The 17665-nt window shown below is 42.8% G+C and overlaps 1 protein-coding gene across 12 annotated transcripts in view; it reads left to right on the forward strand.

The window, feature by feature from the left end:
- Window positions 1–2709: 2709 nt before the first annotated feature.
- Window positions 2710–17665, forward strand: part of PKHD1 (PKHD1 ciliary IPT domain containing fibrocystin/polyductin) — a 270672-nt gene continuing 255716 nt past the window's right edge. For 10 of the 12 annotated variants that reach the window (XR_008576501.1, XR_008576500.1, XM_054821420.1 and 7 more), the window contains exons 1-7: window positions 2718–2926; window positions 6212–6383; window positions 7485–7562; window positions 8977–9121; window positions 10090–10189; window positions 13965–14022; window positions 15388–15466. Coding sequence is in view for 10 of the 12 variants with exons in the window: in XM_054821420.1 (XP_054677395.1) it covers window positions 6332–6383; window positions 7485–7562; window positions 8977–9121; window positions 10090–10189; window positions 13965–14022; window positions 15388–15466 (512 nt within the window). In the remaining 2 variants the exon portion in view is untranslated. Of the gene's footprint in view, window positions 2927–6211; window positions 6384–7484; window positions 7563–8976; window positions 9122–10089; window positions 10190–13964; window positions 14023–15387; window positions 15467–17665 lie in introns of all 12 variants that reach the window. The other 2 variants (XM_054821415.1, XM_054821416.1) reach the window with 2 other exon arrangements.

Raw genomic sequence — 17665 nt, forward strand, 5'->3', positions numbered from 1 at the left:
GTGCATGCAGGACAGAGGGGAGCTCCTGAGCAGTTGCAGACAAAATTGCTGAACCTCGCCTTATCCCGCATTATTCTCCCCTCAGCTGTTCAGCTGGGTCATGCCATGTGGTGTTCAACAACTGCCACATTCCTCTCGCGAGGTGGCCGCCGTGTGACTGTTGGGGGAGTGTGAGGGAAGCCCTCGCTTGGCTCCTGCAAAGCTCTTCCATCCTGGAAAGGCTGCAAGTCCTGGGAAAAGTTAGTGTCTTCCATGCTCCTTCCCTTGGAGACCACCTGCCCTGCAAAAGGCCTCATGGGCAGCGCGCTGCCATCCCCATTTTACATGTGGGTGACTTGAAGATGGAGCTGTTTGGCCCAAATCAATGTGTTAGTGAGTGAAAGAGCAGGGAATAAGTCCCATATCTCCTCTTCCTGTGCTCTGTCTGCTGGATCGTGGCCTTTCCCTCAAGTGCAGGGGATGAACAGAAATCTGTCCTGGATGGGTGTCAGGCAGAGGCAGCCTGGCTGGCCTTCCGTTGTGTTTCAAGTGGTAGACAGGTCTTCAACGGCTCCATACTTCCACCTAGTGACGAAGAGCTACTGCTCACATCTGCTTTTCTCTAGGTCCTTTGTGTTAGCAACACGGGAACGTTTCTCAGATTCCCCATGCTGAGCCTGTCCGTAAGACTGTTTCTACTCATACGCTTAAAATCTGCAACCTCTAAACGAATAGCTGCAAACAAAAACCAAACAACCCCAGATGGCCTGAAGTGATGTTTTTGGGCAATGTTTCCTTCATTAGGAAAAAAATTGCTTGCACACATATACAAACATGCACTTACTCATCAAACTATACTGCTTTCCTCTTTGGTAGGTAATTGGACCTAAACATGGTCATCAGCTTGCAGTGGGAGAGTATTTACACTTCATACAATGAGACTCCTCTGTGACTCAACCATTCCTCTCCTGGTCTGAATTATGGATCTATTTCTAGTCACTAAGGACAATGTTCTTCATCAGGTTCCCTCTTTCTTTTCACATTTCAACTCCTTCAAAGGGATTTTTCCCTATGCAGTGTCTTACCTAATCTGTGAGTTTTTGCAAAGAATGAAGTCCTCATCCCAGTCAGATCCTTGGATCTGCAAGCCTAGGACATTTTGTTAAGAATTTCCCCTATAAAGCATTTCCTTAGGAGTGGGTCACAAAATGCTATACAGAATGACAGAGGTGGTAACTCATTTTTTTTGCTCACTATGATCTAGAGAGTTTAAGTGACTGTGTTGGGAGCAGAAATGTCAGGGCCCTGAGGGGAGCAATAAACCTTTAACAGCCCTGATCAACCTCACCTGGAACCCCCATCCACACCCTGCCCATGGGTCAGGAGCCCTATTTAACCTCAACTTTGGGCCTGTAGTCCCTCTCTGAGCTATGTTGTAGGAATACTAGTCTTTCGTTGCATCTCTAGTCCTGCTTTCCAGCTGGATCATGGGCCCATGTTGTAGCTGAGCCTCCAGTCCTGTCTCCTCTTGCTCCTGGAGGGACCCTGGACCTGGTACATCTCCTCATTTTGAGCTATCAGTGGATCCTATTATTACCATCTGGCTCTGTCTGCTGTGTTCAAGTTATCATTTTTGAACTGTCCCTTTGGAAATAATTTTTTTTTCAGAATTCCCTCAAGTTTGCTCTTCCTTCTAACCATATTTCTAGTGTAATTCTGGCAATAAGTAAACTGAGTGTAGACTACTGAACAGGATAGAGTTAACTTTCATTTGGTTCCTGTAATCATTGGCTATATGCAGCTGAGACACTAGGGCTTGACCTAGGAATAAACCAAACACAACTGGTTCCACTGCTGGGCAGAGCTCCAGAACTTCCCTGAAGGTTGATTGCCTGTGACTTTGTGCCACTATGTCTCTGAGTTGAGGCTGAGGAAAAATGACCAAGCCTGTTTCACCTCACTTTGGGGATGAGGTAAGAGCATGCATACATACTGCTGCTCTTTGACTGGTGCATGGTAACTCATTAAACTGTAGTTATGCTGTGGTGTCTGAGACCTTCCTCTGAATTTCAGTGGAAACTTCCATGAAGGCATCCTTATCAGTTCAGGGGCTCAGCAACCCATCATGTTTCTGCTGGCTCCGTCAGAAACCATCTAGACTTCAAATAGATGGGTGCAGGGGTGGGAGTAGGGGTGGTGTTCACACTAGTGAGCACCTGATGTATGCTGAGCTGGGTCTTCCCTGCAGCCTATGGAGGCACATGGTTCTTCACAGGGTGATTGATAACACTGTGTAAGTCCACTGCACTCTTTTCCACTGCTGACGGTGTAAGGACCTGTAGGGGCACTGCATGTACTTGAGATATGGTAGGGGGTCTGAACACCCTTTGGGCAGAATTCCTGCCACATGCAGGCACCGTTGGGAAAGCCATGGAAAAATTGAATTAAGAGTATATAAGGAAACCTTGAAGTCCACTTGCTGTGAAAGCCATTCCCAGATTGGATATCAGTATATCAAGAAACTGTTCTATCAGTTTTTCTGTCATGTTGTGGGGGAAAAGGAGGATAAAACAGACTCATCATCCTCATGTTGGAGGATCTTGCCATATATCAATGGAAGAACAATTCCAGGTTACTCCCATTATGGTCGTTAAAGACTTGGAACAAAACAGTTAATATCAGTAGGTGGCTTAGGTTAATAATTAAGCACACCCAATGGATGGCTCTGAGCTTTCTGCAACAGGCATTGAGCCTTTTGAGAAAGTAGTCTGGTGGGTTCCAGCACACCATGACTGTTACCCACACGGGGACTGAACTGAGCACCTAACACAACCTCAGATTGAAAATTGCAGCAGAGCTGATGTCAAAGGGATGGAGAAGTTATGCCGGTATAAGAGCCTCTGGACTTCTCTCATTGGAGGAGTGGAAGAAGAACAAATCCAATAAGGTAAGTAATACTAGGAAAAGTCTAGTAAGAACAATGAAAATAAATCTAAATTATTTTTTTTTATGTACCTGCTTTGAAATGCAAGGTTCACATGCATTAGGGCTCTGGTCTCTGACCCCTACAAATTGAAGTTATTTTAAAATATGTAAGAAACATAGAGCAAGTAGTTGCAGTAGTTCTTGTGGTACAATAGGCAATAGAAGCTACTATTGCTACTTCAGTGTCTTACATTGCTGTATTACTCTAGCCCAAACTATTCATGTGTTTGGATCTGAGGGAAGAGAGTGGGAAATGCCTGATATTGAATGCATGCGTTGTTTCTGCTGGCTGGTCACATTTGTCAGGTGTGACTATAAACACATGCCCTTTACTTGCTACTTTGCTATGGACTCTTATGAAAGGTCATTTACCTCTTAGCCACAGCTTCTTCATGGGTAAGGCAGGCCACTAACTTGAATAAGCTGAACAGGGACTTGGAGTATGTTTTCCTTAAGTTAAAGCATGCTACAGAACTGATGTGTTATTGAAGGCGTAGATTACTGAAGGCATGGCAGCCAACTGAAATGGTGCGTGTTGGCCAGGCTTCATTCAGGTCTTCTATTTCCAGGTGTATTTGGCTTGCATGTGTTGTGCTGCAGGTTGTAACAGCTGCAGCAGTTGGCTTTATGGGGACAGTGTGTTTGTCATAGTTGTAGGGTAACTAAAACTCCTGCCCAGTTCTCACCTCTGAGTGCCACTCTTCTGTTGCATCTTTCCCAGGGTGCTAATCCACAGTTCTTCCACTGTGCAGCCCTGTGTATCCCTGCTCTTACACAGCAGCTCTGAGGAAGCTTTTTGTTTGAGTTTTCGTGACCTTTATTTTTAGTATTTGGATTATATTTGCCATATTTATGGTAAAAGCAACATCAACTTTTTAGGGGGAAGCATGTGAAAAACAGTCAGCTTCGCTCTAAGGCTTGCCTTTTCTAGAGGACCCACCAGCAGGCTTGGTTTCTTGAACGCCCACTATGGATACAGTACGTTTCACTCTGACTTCTGCAAAAAAGTCCTTGCTACTAAGGGAGGGAGAGGTGCACCAGAGTCTCTATAGTATCTGCCTTTAATGTTCATTTTAGACCAGGAGTGCACTTCTGAAGCAAGTTTTCTCATCTCCAGAAAAGGTGTTTGTTTTTGTTTGTTTTTGTTTTTGTTTTTTTTTACAGAACTGTCTCACTGAACAGACTGAAATCTTTCTGAATAAATTCAAACAGAAAGACAGAAAGATATGCACCAAAAAACACTCCAGCCATTACTTGCATGTTCAGTCCTTGGGACTAGGTTAGATCTAGTGCTGTTGTAACACCCCTAAATCCTTGCAGTGTGGATGTTGGGTCTTTGGCACGAATTGTTTTGCTCTACAGATCTGCTTCTATTGGGTTGCACAACAAATGGGGATGTGGCTTTGTTCTGTTTTTTTTTTTTCTGTTTCTGCCATTATCACCAAGTGTTTTGCTGCCCAGTCTTGAACAGTTATTTCTGATCTCCATTGATTTTAGAGGACGATTTTTCTCCAGCCTTTCACCATCTTGAAACTCCACTGCATTATCTGGCAGAGACCAGATAGAAAGAAACAGGAGAAGCAAGTTCCTTTCCCTCCTTTCCCTCTTAAGTATGGAATGTGCAACGCCCCAACAATATCCAGTGCCCTTGGACAAAAGTTGATCACATCTTCTAATCGATGTCCGAGAGCATGTTGTGCTTATAGACAGCAGACCATTTATTTGTGTATGTCAGTCCTTTAAAAAATGACTTAAAGCATCAGCAATTATGAACCATGGTACCAGCAGCAAACAAAGAACCAGCCCTGGGTGTTTTGTTGTTGTTCCCCCTCGCCCCCCTTTTTTTTTTAATAGTGAGCTTTGGTTTAGTTTCTTTTTAAATGTAGGTGTTAATGAACTCAAATGGCTTCATTTTGATGGGTCTTACAGACACTTACGGAAGCCAGCAAAGCAGACAGTGCTATGGATAGTTGTTTAGGCTTTCTCAGGTGACATGACAGGCACTCACCAGTGTAGAAAAGGGCTTGAATCAGTGCAGTGCACCTAGTGAATAGAGCAAGACCGCTACATGGACGAACATATGAGCTCTTGGTACCATTGTTCTTGCAGAGGAAGGGCCTTGAGAGCATTGAAGTCTGTTCTTGTCCATGTGGGACATGGATTGTCCCTTTGAGATTAGTGATTTTACAGTGTCTCGTACAGTGATTGTGATTTTTGCCGTTTACCTCCTACCATAAAACCAATTCAAAATCCTAAATTATCTTCTTGCCATTTGATTTTATCTTTATGCCTGGGACTTTTGTGGTCTGAACTGAGTTTTAACAGCCAAGGGATGTTCTGTGTAAGGGTGTCCCAGGCTCTGTGCTCACTGGTGAGAATTGGAGGGTCTTGCTCATTTAAAATGTGGCTAAATTAATTGACCCATGGTTATTTCCATACTAGTTCAAAACCCAGAGTGAAGGCAGTAAAGTTGATGGTCTACATTTTGAAATGTTAGAACAGTTCCTGGCAGAGACTTTATAAAGGGAATGTGTGATATGACTTTCTATGATAGCATCCCTGGAAGTGTTTAAGGCCAGGTTGGATGAGGCTTTGGGCACCCTGGTCTAGTGGAGGGTGTCCCTGCCCATGGCAGGGGGTTGGAACTAGATGGGCTTTGAGGTCCCTTCCAACCCAAACCATTCTATGATTCCATGAAATAAGACCAAGGAATTTGTTACAACAATTCCCAGCACCATTGTGATCAAGTCTACCAGTGCTCTTCCAAGCAGTTCCTAAGCACACCTCAGGAGACAGCATGGCCCGTTCCTAGTTTGGAGCTTAATAGTACAGTCAAGTCACTTGCTTTCAGAGCTGGAGAATGACCACGGCATTATTTAGTTTAACATAATAGATGTAACGATTTTGCACAACGCAGCACAGAGCTAGGAGAGTTTAACATCATTGGCTCTGAATCCTGTAATTGCTTTCACTAATTCACCTGTGCCTACCACTTAATCAGAAACACGGCCCCAGTGGGGAGAAGCTTGTCCTGAGCTTGGCTGGTAGGTGGTCTGCTTGGAGGGGCGTATGTTCTATATAGATCTGTTGGGTGGGAAGAAAAAGAGTGTCATTTGCAATATATTGATCCTTTATATTGATATATACCAATATATTGATGCTGTGTGAGAGCTGAATCAGTGTTTTCTCTGTGATTCCACATTTTGGTCCATCTTGTCTGCTATATCACAGACCATTGCTCCCACAGGTCTGCAATGTGAAGAAATAATACAGATGGGGTTTGTTTTAAAGCTACAGGGAAGGTGTTAAGGCCCCAAGTCATGATCCTGGAGCCAGTCTCTTGTGAAATCCCCATCCAAAGTTCAAGATGAAGCCTTGGAGATCATCCTTGCTGAGTGCTGAGCTGATATTCTTTGCAGGTGGGTGATAGAGAGGTGTTGCATGACCAGTGTGGTTGGAGACAACAGCAGTAAAATCCAGTGCCACTGGGTTGGATACAGACTGATTGTGAGTGAGACACATGGGGAAGCATCTCTAAAAGGTGTAGAATGGTATGAGATACTGACTGCAGCATACAGGATGTTGTCCAGCCTTTTCGTGGCACTCTTTCCCTAGCCAGTGGAGATTTCTGGATTTATTGTTAATTGTCTGGATTTATTGTTAATTGTCCCTGTTCTCATCTCAGTTGGTTTTCATTCACTTGATGATAGTCATATCACTGTTTGCATGTTGATATTAAGGGTTCATGATGCAAATATGTCCCATATTTGGCTTCAGTGATGAGTACTGGTGTTTGGTGAGATTACATTCACACGCAGCCAATCAGTTGGAAATCTCCTGAAATGCTAAACAGGAAATTGGTTATCATGGTAAAAGGACTTCTGGAAAATTCTGATATTTTGCTACAAACAAAAGGAGCCAGATACTGGTTCATCTCTATTAGCTTCAGAGGATCAGGGTCCCCAAAATAAATCCTAAATCACCTTAAGAATGTGATGTCTTTATGAAAGGCACTATATAGCAGGTTACATGTGACTTAATATCATGAAGAAGTTCCTTTCCGGTCCTGTGTTTCTTTCCTAAGGACTTCAGCAAGAAGGAATTGGATAGGCTGTCTGGGAGCCAGAAAAGGATATATTTTGTGGGCAACCCTAAGTTTGGAACAATGTACAGAAGTGAGCAAACATGTTTCTCTGAGAGCTGGAGGAGGTTTAAACATGAGGTTTATTGTGCTTATTTTAATTCTTGAGGAGGACAGGAGGCTCAGACTGTAGCTCAATTCACCAAGTCCTGAAGGCATCAAAACCATCCTGAGGGGAAGCAGGACTATTACAGAGGGGAGACAGTTGGGGGGGAGAATGATGAGTGATATGACTAATTTGGATGCTTCAGTAGGAGAAATGAGATGAAGAGTGGGATCATGGGAGGACAGCTGTCAGACCACTATATCTTGTCCTGAACGAGACATTTTAGATGTTCGTCTTATACTTCAGCCTGATGTAGCTGGGTTGGTTTTGCAGTGACAGCTACAGGATTGCTCATTAAGCCCCAAGAAGGCAGTGTCGCTGGAGGAACGTGGATTACTATTACCCTGGACGGTGAGTTTTAAATTCTTACGTAGTGCGTGTCAAAGTAACAGAGAATCGGCTCCATTCTGAGATTTGTGGTTGGAGTGACAAACCTAAGCGACAGATACATGGGCTGTGGCACCTATAACATGAAATCGGCTTGAAATTGTTGCTTCAAAAGCTATTGCAGGTGGTTGCTGGTTTTTAAATTCTTTCTAGGTGAGAGAAGTCACATTTTTACCTTATTTTTGTAGATACAGGGCTAGAAATTTCTTCCCTGACACTTTTTTTTTTTCCTAGAAAATCTGGAAGTCTCATCTGTTCATAGGTCCTAGGATGCTGGAGCTTTAAAAACACTAAAGATAAACATGAGATCTGAGTAAAAACACAGAAATTGATATGTCGTGGGCCCAAAACCAGCTGTACAAAGCTAAGCCTGATTTTCCGTAGTGCTGAACATTGATTCATTGGGAAGAGAGTTGGTTTCTGAGCCAGCTGTACATTCAGTTTAGCTGCTCGAGTTCTGACACTTGGTCATTTATAACTAGATGAATGATATCAGTCTTGTTTTTCTGAATATTGTGCATTCCCATAGAGATGATGAAATGGAGGGAAGAAAGGAAGCTCATGTCTTCATGGGAGATGTTTCCCCAAGAGCACTGTGTGGCAGGGAGACACACTCACAGCTGGGAACTCACCATTTAACCAGAGTGGGGGGTTTTTTTTGGGGGTGGGGGAAGACAGCCAGGCCTTGGGAGAAAAGGGAAAAAACCTTCCTGGCACCAGGAGGAAATGTGCAGTTTTCTGCAAGTCAAGAAACCACTGATGTCATTTAAAGAGACCTGTGAAGATCGTGAGCAAAAGGAGAGTTGCTTATAAACTTTCTTCATTTCTAGTTGTATTTGATTGTGCTACGAAAGTTAAGCATGCTAGTTTATGTTCAGATAGAGCTTGACTTTCTGAAGATTAAAACTCTTTGATCCCTTGGACAGCTCACTCTAAAGAAATGGGCTAAGCAGATCCACCTTGCAGCACAGGCCAACTTGACGTCCTGTCAGCAAAACTATGTGAGACATCAGCAACTGCAAAGATAGCATCAAATGGTACTAATTTTGTAGGTGCTGTATGTATCGATGGGCATGATGTTTCTTCCAGATGGCTGAGGTGATTCAAGCTCCCCAAAACTGTCAATCTTTGCAGTAGAATACATATGGAAGAGACCAAGTATTGTATTAGAGGCAAAAAAAGCCACACAGCTGCATGGTGGGATGAACTTGGTCTTAATATGAAATTTTACAAACATGATTTTAAAAAACCTCATTAGAGGGTCTCAGTGTTGCTCCTAAAGAGAAGCTGGGTTGCACATTCAAAAATGTTTATATCTTGTGTGACTGTGAGCAATCCTGTCCTCACAGAGCTCTTCTGGCTGACTTTGATTACTTAGGCTCAACATCCCACCAGCTAGAACAAGTCTCTTCAGCCAGTGGGTCCCAGCTGGAGGTGTCCCTGGTGAATCCAGATCTGCCCAGGTTGCCGTGTGATGTCTATCCTGTGTATTTTGACTTATCCACTATAAGATGCAGAACAAGGTATGATCCATGACTACAGCGTGGCTGAGACCTTTCCATGTGCCTGGTAGGATCCTCATTTGCTTTCAGTGTCTGTACAGGCAGTTTGGGAGTTTAAGGAATTCCTATGGCTGCTTCTGTGGCTGCGCCTGACCGCTTCCAGAGCTGTGTTGCATTTATCCTTGTTTCAACTCAATGAAACTCTAGGCTAGCTAGCATAAGAGTCAGTGACACTTCTTGGAGAGGCTAGACTCAGATCCTCAAAGGTTTGTAGACATCCAATTCTTACATGCAAAACTCCCAAGAAAATCTCAAGGGGGATTTTACTAGCTTCTTGTGTCTTTGACCTGTCCAAGATGATAGAGAGGTTATGGGCAGAGTGGGAAGCAAATATGTTTTCAAGCACCAGCTGGGCAACCTAGGCTGCCTGTTTTCCATCCTGTCATAAGTTTAAAGATGATTGTTTGACTGGAAGATTAGGGATGTTGCAAGAGGCTGTAAGAGTGACCCTAATGGGGCTCTTCCATCTCTTGCTGCTGTGATTCAGTCAGGAGGTAATTCTGCTGAATGCGGTGCTGAGAAAGTGTGTGCATTAAGGATGCAGTGTTAATTTACAAACCAGGATCAAGACGCCCTGTAAATCCAGGCAGCCTTGGGTTATTTTAATACTAATGAATAGCAATTATTCATTAGTATTAATGAACACTAATATGCATGTCTCTGTTTTGCATTAATGTATAAATTGGATAGAGTTCTGAGGTAGTCCTATCACCTTCTGCACTTAACTGTAATTTCTTGCGGTACCTTCACATTTCTTTTAAATTGAGTTTGGGTTCATATGTGTAAAGTTTGGGTTCACAAAAAATTTTTTCTCTATTGAAGCCTCAGCGGACCTGCTAAGAATGGAGACCCTGTGAAGGACCTGGCATTTCCTAAAAAAATAAATCCAATCCTTGTAAAAATAATATAACACATATTCTTCCACCTAGGTCTTCACCCCAGGAGGGTTTGTACTATGTGGAGGTGATCTTTAAAGGACATGTAATAAACAACCTGACTGAGGTGGAGAAAGAAAACTATACTTTCAAGGTAACCGACAAGCAAAGATAGAAATGATGATAAAGAATTTAAGGTATTGAAGGGAGTCAAACTTTGGACTTAGTATCTGTATATGTCTGATTAGTATATGTCTGATTGCATGTCAGGACAAGAAGTTAGGTTGCTCCTTCTGTCCCGTAAAACTAGGTGCATCGAGGTACTCATCAGTCTGGCACTGGATAGACTAGGTCACCAAGAGATCTTTTTGAATCAAAAATCTGGGTCCAAGTTAATCTGTCTCTGCACTTAAGCCACATGGTCAGAAGGCACTATGGTGTCAGAAGACCCTATGCCAGCTTCTCCTGGTGTTAACCGTCAAGCTCTGCAGGGTGGCAGCTAACAGTCTGCATGGACAGGCAACCATGGGGAAGAGTACCTCCCATGGGCACAGCTGGTTCCAGGAAAGGACATCTCTCCAGGTCTAGGACGGCTCTCCACACCTAAGATGAGCAAGATTTGGAAAGCTCAGACCTCAGTTGTAATTTCATATCTGTTGCTCAGTTATTTTGGGAGCTCACTACTCGCCAGACCAGTATTTTCCCTTTGGCACTCAATGTCAAAGCATGTTTTCTCAGGAGGTTGTGGGGCATGGTCATGTTAGACCAGTTAATGATGATGGTGTCAGGATCTTTTGTAGAGCAGAATCCTTAACCATGGCTACGTGCTTCAGGATGAGGCCTGGTGCATTTGGAAGTCATGTTTCACCTCTGTGCTAACTTTGAGTATCGAGCGAGAAAACCCAGTGTTTTCAGAAAATTGCACATTAAAGCCAAAGAATCATTGGGTGGTTCAGCTAGCTTAGAGAGTTGATGAAAAATCACCAGGGGATGCTGTTAATGAGGCACATTCCAAGCTAAATAAAACACAATGTGTCTCTTTGTTTTGGGACTGGGACCTGGGAGCTATGTGTATTAAAAATTAATTTTGCCTCCACATTAGATTGAAAAAGCCTGCTGCAGGCAGCAACAAGTCTGAACAGCTTGGAAAACTTGTGTCAGCTAGTGGCCCTAGCTTTTGTTTTGGCTTTTTTCTCTGCATCAGCTCCAGCCCAGGGTATGGCGTGATGTTGCCTTTGCTTCTCAGAAGCGGCCATCACTGGAGGGAGTTTGTGGCTACTTGTTCATTTTTAACGTGACCATGAGGAGGACGGAAGGCAAAGACTGAGCTTTGAAAGGGAATGGGGTTCAAGGAAATCTCAGAAAAAACCCCACACATGCAATGATGTCTTTGATTTGATTCAGCAAATGAGTTTGTTTATTGAGCTGACAGCAGCATCAGTAAGTACAAGTGAGGACAGGAGAGGGCTCAGAAAGAAGGTGGGGAGGATGAAGGTGTGTGGAGAAGGGTCTGAGAAATGGGTGAATTTGGGAATGGGGACACATGGGAAATGTACTGTTTCTGTAAGGTTAATGAAATCGAGCAGCTAATGACTTCGGTGACTAAATCTTGTTTCCATCTAGCAGGACTGCAGGCTAGATTTATGGAGGTATTTGTAGCTCCTAAGAAAGCAGAGAAACAAATGGATTTTACAAAATCTGAACAAGCCAGGTGCTTTTATACATCACTCTAAGCCCAAGACCCCTAAATACCTTGATCCTTGCTTTTCACATAATGATATACCTTTCCAGAGTGTCAGATGCTGCACTGGGGAAAGACAGTGACATTACTCTTATTTTTCAGAGCAGATATGAGGTATAAAGAAGTGGACTACTTGTAAAATGCAAGGCTGTGCCTGTATTAGCAAGGCAGGGTCAGGATGTGCTCTCAGCACCGCCTGGGATCACCTAGCTGCTGCTCCTTGGTTCAGGTTGTTCTGCTTTGGGTGATGGCAAGTTGGCTCCCATTAGACAGTGGGGGTCAGGCCACCCTCTTTTTTGAGCTGCTGGAGTGTGTCCAGAGAAGGACAACGAAGCTGATGAAGGGTCTGGAGAACAAGTCTGATGAGGAGCGGCTGAGGGAACTGGGATTGTTTAGTCTGGAGAAAAGGAGGCTGAGGGGATACCTGATCGCGCTCTACAACTACCTGAAAGGAGGTTGTAGTGAGGTGGGTGTTGGTCACTTCTCCCAAGTAACTAGTGACAGGATGAGAGGAAATGGCCTCAAGTTGCATCAGGGGAGGTTTAGATTGGATATTAGGAGAAATTTCTTCACCACAAGAGTGGTCAAGCCCTGGAACAGGCTGCTCAGAGAGGCGGTGGAGTCACCATCCCTGGAGGCATTCAAAAACATGTAGATGTGGCACTTCAGGACATGGTTTAGTAGTCATGGTGGTGTTGGGTTGATGGTTGGACTTGACCTTGGAGGTCTTTTACAACCTTAATGATTCTATGATTCTTTTTGGTGTAGAGGGAGAGTTTCCCTGCATGGATATAAGCCATGCTGTTTCCTGGGCCAAATAACAAGTTCCAAGTTATTTAATTGACTCATATAGCCTTAGTCCAAAAGCCCACCTTCTCTTTCCATAACTCTCCCTGTGGCCTTTCCAAGACATCCAGCTCTATTTCAATGCCTGTCCAGGTATATTCCCACTGACGCCAGACCACACTGTCTCAGCTACATCAGCTTGTTACAAGATGATATTCAGCTAACCCAGCACTGGATAATACCTAGAGTGTTGGAGGAAGCTCCATATCCATAGCAGGAATTTCTTAAACACATTCAAAGAGGTTTTATTTCCTCCAGTTCTAGGATCCAGATGCTTGATTTGGACATAAAGTATTTTTTAGCTGCTGAAGCCATCTATTTTTGTCCTGTTTGGTTTGCCATCTTCCAGGGAGGGACAGGGACATTTACAGAAAATATTGGTTCCATGTGAGCTAACTGTGTGTGGAGGACCATGTGTGCCTCTGGACACTTGAACAATGAGTAGTGCTCCCACCCACAACGCCATTTGAATAGGATTGGCGTCAGCCTAGGCAAAAAATTTCTAGAGTAATTTTGGTTAAAAAGTCTCACAGATTTTAGTCAAGAAGACTGGAGAAGAGAGGCAAAAGGGTTGTTCTGCTCATTGAAAATGCAGACAAAGCATGCACCAGTTCAGGTATCCATGTCTCAGCTACTTTGAGAGGCTGATGATGACCTTCCTCCGCTTGGAAATTGTCCCTGTGTGTTCCCCATCTTCTGAGAGTCTTGCCTCAAAGCACAATCTCTCTGCTTCTTCTTGGACTCTGTTGAAGTAAAAAATAATACCCCATAGCAGTTTTCCAGTATTTCCTTGCTGTTTCCTCAGAGGTAGTGCTTTCCCAAAGACACTTCTGATGTATTATACTGCATTAAGATGGGCCAATACAAACATTTTCTTTGCTACACTGCTTTAGAATACTCAGCAACCTTGCTAAAGACTAGCTGAAGTATCTCACTTCTGTGATGTAGAAATAGTTTTTAAGAGATATACTCTTAAAGAAACTGGGAAGAAAAATGGTGCCATAATGCCAGATAAAATGGAAGACTCTAGTTCAGATAAAGCATGGCTTAGAAATTTTATAGTGTATTACACCATATCTTCTGGAATGGTGTGGCCAGGCTGGCCAGTTTGGGCACAAAGAGGATGCAAAAATAGCAATAAGCCATACTCTGAATACAGAGGAAGCAAGAAGGGCATATTGTGCTTACTCCCTTCTCAGAGCAGGACTCGGCTTCAAAGATCAAATCTGAAGTGTGAGTCTCTGAAATGCAGTTGCCAACTGTGTTGTAAGCAATGTGTAATCAGATCTTTTTGGGTTGCTGTGAAAATGACTGCCATTTAACTACAAATTTCTCTTTGCAGTTCTCTGCTGTGCAGACACCTGTGGTTTACCAAATTAATCCACCATCTGGCATCCCAGGTACAGAACCTTTCTTTAAGCTGGAGCCCACTTTAATTATTATTTGATGTTCCATACTGTCTTTCTCCTCATGAGGGATCTGTCTTGCTGGGAATTAAAATGAACACCTCCAGAACTTAATGTCCAAGCTCATGCTGAACAGGAAAATGGATTTGCACAAGTGGAGAGAGTCTACAGCACGGGGTACAAGAGAAATGGGTAATGCACAGTGACCAGGTTATTTGGTACTTATCTTCTTCAGACCAACTGGGCAGTTCAGGTCTAATCAGTCTCAACTCCTGAGTCATCTGACCCTAATTATTTAGTAATGATTTTTCAGAAGAATTAACTATTAGATGATATTGTACTGCCATACAGACCTTTTGATTAATAGGGCTTTAGCTCAGACTTTCATGTTACATGAAAAGACAGCCACTGGTTTTGGTCTGAACAGTTAACTGGGGTATGGAAGACTTTTTTCCCTATTTCTATTCTGTTTGTGTTTGCAGGCTTCTTTAGAGAAGATTGAAATGTTTATTTCCAAAGTCAAGATTAATCACAACTGTTTGGTCTCAAGAGTGCAGGGAGGTGCCTGGGTGATTAGATCACATAGATGCTCCTAAATCTAAGCCCATGACTCATTTCCAATTATTTTCAGGTGCAGTTCAGCTCCAGGTTCTCACACCTTGCTTTAGGGTGCCTGTATGGATGTTTCCATGTCCTAGCTGGATGTTTGACCTCCCAGTGTAGTCTGTGAAGAACATGAGCGTAACACTAAGTGTCTAGTGCTATTTCAGATGTCCTGGAGCATGAAGGAGTTGCATGGAGCAGGTAGATATGACACAGGACCAGGAAGACCTCTTCTGGAGCCACAGTGGGAGGACAGGGTGCCTCACATGATTTAAGACATCTATGTGTAGGCAACTGAACCAAGCTGTCACTCAGTATGGCCAAGGGGGTGGAGTAATTTAGCTGGCCACATACATACTGAGGTCCTTCTTTAGACCCTGACCCTGTCTAGTGTACAAATGACATCACTTTGGTTGTCTTATGAGGTTCTACAGGGGAAATGGGTTAGAATATGTTTAACAAAAGAGTTGAGAACAATGTCTTCTCAGTACAAATGCTGGAGGTCTGCTAAAAGAAATCAGGGATGGATTTTTTTGTGGGAAATAAAGATGTGTGTTTGGGAAAAGTGAATTAAGTGCAAAGTCACCTTGAACCACAGTAGAAGCTGAGAGTAGGCATCAGTGCAGCCAGTTGGGCATCTCTCTCCAAAATTTGCAAAACCCAAGAATTTCTTTTATTCAGCTCACAAAATTTGCAAATGCAAATTCCCCGCTTTTTTAAAAAGACTTTCTTCAATTTCTATTTTCTTTTAAACAGGACATTTAATAGAGATCCATGGGAAGACAATTGCTGGAAGATATGAGACATTGGACTTCAATGTGGATTATATTGATGGGTACTTATATATAGGCTGCTATCTGACCCAGTCCTTGTAAATTGGTTTCTTCCATCAGCCTCCCTGACAGCAATAAATTGCAACCAGTTGGCCCAGAATTGCCATTTACTTCCTTTGTGGTTTATTGCAGCTCATGAGTTGGGCTCCAGCAAACTTTGTTAATCTAATTGCAACTGGTCCATTAAGCTAGTTGGTTTGTTTACTGGCAGCACAGTCAATCACAGCTCAGTGTGAATTGTACTGTAATTGCGTCTGGTTGCTGTAGATTTTATTTTGGCTAGCAAATTAAAATTTAACTAATTAAAATAATGTCAGAATCTAAAAGTTAAATAAATTTTCCCTTCCATTTGCATTTTTAGAAAAAACTATTAGTTTGAAACAGATGCTCTGGTGAGTCAGACAAAGCAGAAGTATTTTGAGACAAAAAGCTTTGTTGTTCACCGCTTTAAACCCTCTCTGGTCACTTCCTTGTTCTCAAGGAAGGTTTGATTTTTATTTTCTGCTGCTTCTATGGTTACATGCAACAGAGCAAAGCAGGTAGATTTAAAAAATTTGCTACAGGCCAGCAGCGCTTTAAGCACAGTGAATCCAAAATGAGCGTGAACGCTGACCTGCTGTCTGTCACATGTATTTCCATATGCATGGAAATGTTCTCAGATACTACTGAATTATTATTTCCTTGCACTTGTGTCAATGGCAGTGAAGAACTAAGCCCACGTGAGTATTTTAAAGATAAACTATTAATCTATAGACACTGTGCTGACATTTTAAGGATCATTTCAGGAACCAGGGAAGGTGTATGTTCTCAGTAGTTAGAAATTCTAGTTGCAGCAGCAGATATTTGACCACTAGATGCTTTTTGACTGCTTCTCAGGCTGAATGGAAATGTCCCTTGCTAAGTAACTACATTCTCTGCTAGTGTGAATGAAAGTCCAGTGCAGATTCCTGCCATACCAGCTGCGCCTGTTTCAGCCATACATTTTTACCCACTGGATGCACATTAGCGTTCTTTGTTCGATACTGATTATTGTTTTACCTGCCTCTAGTGGAACCGTGAAACCTTTGATCAGTGGGAAGAAAGGCTGGTCTGCCTGGCTGCAGGTTGGACGTGCCTGCATGCTCCGTTGCTAGTTTACTCATTTACAGCTTAACCTCACTATTGCCAAAAAGGAAATGGCCTCAAAATCTCAGCATACCAGACAGGTTCACATCGTAGCTTCACATGAATATTTTGCCCATTTTTGGTGTGTTAGTAAATACATACCAAGTGAGGACTTGGACTTGACCAGAGCAGTCTGTCACTCAGTCACCATGATTCAGGATTTTGAGCAAAAAAGAGAACTGTTTTTATACTTCCAAGTGTGTTCTGCATCCATGCTTTGTATGGGATACAATGGTCCAGTCATACTGAACCAAACGTTTTGCAACACTAAATTTTTTTCTATTCATCCTTAAAAGGAAAGGCAACTCAATATCAGCAAGCTGTATTAATAAAAGCAGACTCTTAATAAAGCCTCATAAAACTCTGAAGCATGGGTCATAGCAAAGTGTTTGAACTACAGGATTTAATTGCATATTTTCCTTAATTGTCTGTTAATTCTCAAAGAATCATTGCCAACCTTTGTTTATTATGCTAATTACTGTGAATTTATTGCTTCCACCTGATTCCTCCTCTCAGGTGGAAGTTGTCCCTTGCCATAATGGTTCTTTAAGGTGATCATAGTTGAATTTGCTATTAGGAGCTCGGATGATTCCTAGCAGAGGTTGCTTGTAGTGTTTTTCCTCAGTGAAATAAAGAAATGACTGAGCTGCATCTTGAAGGGGTATGGCTGCACAAGCATGATGCTGTACTTGTTCTGCCTGCTACTTCTGAAAGGTGTAAGGGTGGGTATAGTCGTGCTAGGGCTCAGACTACCAACCGTTCCTTACAGGGCAGAGGGATTGGTTATTCAGAGCTAGAATGGGCATCTCAAAGATGGTCCTGTGACAATTTTTAGAGCCGCAGTTCCTGCGGTATTTGGGGAATATACTTTTGCAGGTGAAGAGGTAAGATATTAGGGTTGGTCCGGTTTTCTGTGAAGTTAATAAATGCTACGTACAAGTGAGGGGAAATTCCAGTCCCATTTGAAAATATTGGCTGCTGATTTTAACAAAATCAGGATTTCATTTGTGAAACTTTCTTGTATCGTATCTCATCTT

Source organism: Grus americana, chromosome 3, assembly GCF_028858705.1.
Source record: "Grus americana isolate bGruAme1 chromosome 3, bGruAme1.mat, whole genome shotgun sequence".
NCBI classification, from domain to species: domain Eukaryota; kingdom Metazoa; phylum Chordata; class Aves; order Gruiformes; family Gruidae; genus Grus; species Grus americana.